Here is a 4,539-nt window from a genome sequence, read left to right as displayed (position 1 = left end):
TCTAATGTTTCCTTTGTGATATCTCTGAATATGTTTAGTAGTCCCTTGTCTGCACTAATCAGTTATGGGTGAAACAGGGCAGTAGTGGTGTGTGCCAAACAAATGAGTCAGCTTCAGCCTTGACACGGCAGCCATTCAATCATTTCTGTACAAAGGCAGAGCCACTTTATTAAACATTTCATTTCAAACTTCACAACAGGAACATTATGTGCACACCTTTACAGTTTTTTATATATTTACAGACTAATCATGTATTAATCTCCTATTATATGTGTACACTGGCCAATAAATATAATTGACTTACATTTTCAGTTGACCATCTCCTCAAAGCCAGCTAAAATAGAAAAGTGCTTACCTGAATTAAAAATCAATGCATATGGAAGGTAATATTACAGAATGAAATGCTACCACTAGCCAAGCACCAAAGAAGCTTACAGTGCTGTTTCTGATGATAACTGACTGGAATAGATTGAATTCTTCACACAACCTTGGAAAGCTGATACGTTTTTTTTTTCCATACTTGTATCAGAATCACGGGACAACGCTGTCTCTGAACTATTTAAGGACCTCAGAGGTGAGAGCTGAGAGGCTGTGATAAATGTTCCATTCAAACATCTTTGCCTACATAATATCATTTTGGGATTAAACTTTTAATATAGAATTTCAACATGCCACGAAGGCAACTTTTTGCCTCAATGAACAATGGAAATAAGGACACTAAGTTAGACAGTCCATGGATTTCTCGCCTCTTCTCAAGCAGTGAGTTTCAATGTGTTCCCTATGGCTACCCCAGTTTCACCTCCATCCCAATGGCTTACACCCTCATCCTCGCAGCTTCATCTGTGACTGACAGCATGGGAGCAATGCTCATCCTCTCATGCTAGGCTACCCTACAGCCATCCTCCACTAAACAGCTTAAGCACTGGAAACATGGCCTGGGATCAGGGCCTTGTACTCCCCAGCACATCAGAGACCCCTCTGGTTTCCCTCTGGGCTTGTAAAACAGTTGAGCGTATCAAACACTCCCTCCTAAATGATCCAGTTTCCCCCACTGATTCCCCCCGGCTAATCTCACAGCGAGTCGGTGCGCCTCCTGGCAAACACGGCCGACATGCTCTTCACGATGCCCTTGATGCCGGCGGGCTTCTTGATGACGGAGCGCGACTCTCTGATGCGGTCCACCAGCCCGTGGAACACCATGATCACGCTGTGGTAGTTTTCGGCGGCCGACACCTCGAAGAACTGGCAGCCCGAGGCCAGGGCCAACAGCCGGCCCTCTTCGCTAAGGACCGTGCGGCGGTGGTGAAGGTCCCGCTTGTTACCCACGATGGCGATGGGCACCTTCTCCAGCCCCATGTATTCCTTGGTGGCCTTGATGCTCTGGATGAGCCGAGTCACCATGTTGAAACTGGCCCTGTCGCAGATGCTGTACACCAGCACGAAGCCATCTGCCCACTGCAGTCTCTTCTCACACAAGGAGGAACTGGTGGAAATGTCCTGCTGAGGTGAGAGGGAAATACAGTTATGTTAACATTTAACTAATATTCTTTTAAGTCGCTTTGGACACAGATGTCTGCTAAATACTGCTAACTATTACTATAACTTTGAAAGAGAGGTAGAGTCCTCTTCATTCCTTTAACTCCTTGATCTCTAAGACTGAGGAAGTCAGGGGATTTTCCTGGAACTCTCCAAGATTATGGACGACAATATGTTTGACTTCATGAAAAGACTCACAAGATATAATATCAATGTGTTGACAGAGATAATAATTTATAAGGATGAAGGTAGACGTAACTGAATGAAAAGGCTCTGAAAATAAAATACAAATGTGTTGAGGAAGATAACATGAGAATGACAATAAGTTTGACTTTAATGAGGTCAATCATCACACAACATAAAATAACAAAAGATATAACATCCATGTGTAGGGGAAGAAAACACCATTTTGATGTCATTTCCATGACTATATACGTTGACTATATACTGTTCAAGTTCTCACTTCATACCCCAATTATCATTTAAATATACTTTGACTTAAAATAATAGTATTTTACAAACATAAGTTAGGGATAATACATCTCAACACAGTCTGCATATTCTTTAAGAAAAATTTGGAAACATTTTCTCAGACTCATAATCACCGTTCACTAGTTTTGAATTAGGCACAGTTGTTTACCTGAGAATAAGGTGAATCCCAGATACTGAGGGTCAATTCTCTTCCATCCACGCTGAAACTATGACTGTAAATAGTTTCTACAATAAGAAAAGATGGCAGCGTGAGATTGCACCAGTGAGGAAAAGACCAAATCCATCCAATTTAAGACACAATCGACTTAGATTGGACAATAAACCCACCAATGTCCCCGTATTCTCCTATGAATCTCCGTGTTAGGAAACGTACTGTCACTGCTGCAATGACATTGACAGAATCAACGTAAGTGGCAAATACATTTCGAGATTTTCATTACAGTTTAATTTTTAAAAGCTTACTTTTTAACTTCACTAACAGTCACTGGCTTACCAGATTTTCCAACATTATCGGTCCCCAACACAACAATGTTTGCATCCATCTTCAGAGCGTTAAGTCCAGTCATGTCTGAGCTATGACAACAAGTGAGGTTTACAGGAGAGTGGAGGCGGGACTTAAAAAGAATCCTATATACACAAGAAGTCGCAAGTACGATTGACTCGTTACTCTGAGGGGTGTATATACAGAGTGTACATAAAAGTTGGGCTGTATCACTTTACAGTAAAACAATACATAACACACCAACAGAAAATAAGCTCATCGGTTAAATTGTGTATACGGTGTGTAGTTTACTCAAATTATGATGGAAGTCGTAGTTCAGTGTCCGTGACTGTAATAGTGTGCTGCGCGTGTCTAAATAGTATATTCACATGTTTCAATCCATGCATTCACATGGATAACCATGCTTAGCAACAGCATGACAGAAACCAACAGCATTCAAAATAAATTCAATATTCTGTCCTATAATTAACTAATTTCACAGACTACAACTGACAAACACGTTTAAGTTTTAATACATTTATATTTTATTTAGATAGTATGGGTTAATATATTATTCATAAACATAAACACTGTTACAATTTGTCAGCATGAACAGCTATTCTATGCATCACTGCCTCAAATTATGCATTTCTGCTTTCAGTATGATACATCTTTTGTAATATCTAACTAACATGGGGGCAGATGAAGATGGTACAAACGTAGGCATGGTCTCTTAGGCACTCTTACGGCTGAGCATGAGGAGGCAAGGCAAAGATGAGAGGAACATTTGGAGTGATTGTCGTGCATTTGCGCCTTCATCCTTGGGGCTATATAGAAACTGGGCTATATAGAAACTGAAGGGCTATATAGAAACTGTGGAGCCAATCTCCCATTTATCTGCCTCTCCTGTTCTTCTCATCACTTATCTGTCAAGCCTTTCACCTCACACCCACCTATTCTCTCACTGTCACTTCTTCAGATTATTGTATGACATCATCACTGCAAGTCATTTTGTAAAGCAGGTAGATGCAGGTGAAATGAGAATAATTATGACAGTCTCAAAGGTGTGACATCCAATACTCTCACAAACACATAAGCTGCCTTTCTGTCTTGGGCATATCTCACAGTGACATTGCAGTGATGACTGGAGTCATATTTGAACTGAAAGCCAACCGAATAGTAGGCTTTAATATTGCTCTTGACTGGTAGGGTGGTCCTGTGTAATGTCTAAGGTGTGACATTTCTGATGCCTATCACAATGGGCAATGCTCTCTGTCTGGACCCTGAAATCTTACTAGTCTTGTTTATAATGCTGCTCGTTCATGCTCGTATGTTCTTGGCAGAGCAGGGTGCTGACAACACTAAGGTCATGGGTTTGATGCCCATGAAGCACACAAACTTACATCTGCACTGTGCTGTAAGTCACTTTGGATAAAAGGGTCTGCTAAATCAAGAAATAGGGAATATAAATGTGAAATACAGCTTATACAATTCCGACAGTTCGGAAAATACACGTGTCAGGTTCCTGTCCAAATAACTCTAGATCTGTTTAGTGTCAATGCAACCTCTATGTACACATACAAATATATTTATATTTATTGTAGATATTATATTGTATGACATATATAATATAATCATATCTTTGCTTGTCTTGGAGAATAAAATAGGCTCTCAGATTAATTTATCTGTGAATTTAGAAACCTCTATTTGAAATTGAGAAATGCTTCCCTCTAGTGTTGAAAAACAACTAAACATTTATCAGAGGAGGAGAGGAAGGGGAGAGAAAGGGTCAGAGGAAGAGACTTCCTACGTATTGGAAGAAACAAGTAACTGCAATGATACTTAAAAGTTTGCAGAGCATCTTGTTCGACATTTGTCTTAGTGGTTGTGTGTCCTGGTGTGACCTGTGTCTCAGTGGTTGGGTGTCCTGGTGTGACCTGTGCTGTGAGGCACACAGAAACCCGCTGGGCTTGTCCTTGCAGCCTCTGCCATGGGAAGCAAGCTTGTTTCCAAGAAGGCTTAAACCCATG

The 4,539-nt window shown here is 40.8% G+C and overlaps 1 protein-coding gene across 2 annotated transcripts; it reads right to left on the bottom strand.

Moving 5' to 3' along the window:
* Positions 1-139: 139 nt before the first annotated feature.
* si:dkeyp-59c12.1 lies at positions 140-2,616 on the bottom strand. 2 transcript variants are annotated; one of them, XM_012833591.3, is made up of 4 exons: positions 2,522-2,616; positions 2,356-2,409; positions 2,177-2,253; positions 140-1,500 (listed from the first exon to the last, which is right to left on the bottom strand). In XM_012833591.3, exons 1-4 carry the CDS (start codon positions 2,592-2,594, stop codon positions 1,072-1,074), a joined length of 633 nt encoding a protein of 210 aa, XP_012689045.1. In that variant the 5' UTR covers positions 2,595-2,616; the 3' UTR covers positions 140-1,071. The 2 variants fall into 2 exon arrangements, with proteins under 2 accessions (XP_012689045.1, XP_042559281.1); XM_042703347.1 differs by having other exon boundaries at positions 140-1,497.
* Positions 2,617-4,539: the final 1,923 nt, after the last annotated feature.

Source organism: Clupea harengus, chromosome 3 (genome assembly GCF_900700415.2).
Source record: "Clupea harengus chromosome 3, Ch_v2.0.2, whole genome shotgun sequence".
In the NCBI taxonomy this organism is placed as follows: Eukaryota; Metazoa; Chordata; class Actinopteri; order Clupeiformes; family Clupeidae; genus Clupea; species Clupea harengus.
Note: the sequence above shows the minus strand (reverse complement) of the source record. Positions and strands in the feature narration are given on the sequence as shown.

Coding starts and splice junctions, on each gene's coding strand:
- si:dkeyp-59c12.1 (XM_012833591.3), bottom strand. CDS start 2,594: ATGACTGGACTTAACGCTCTGAAGATGGATGCAAACATTGTTGTGTTG. Junction 2,254..2,355: donor AGGAGAATACGGGGACATTG/GTGGGTTTATTG, acceptor TTCTTATTGTAG/AAACTATTTACAGTCATAGT. Junction 1,501..2,176: donor GGGATTCACCTTATTCTCAG/GTAAACAACTGT, acceptor CTCTCACCTCAG/CAGGACATTTCCACCAGTTC.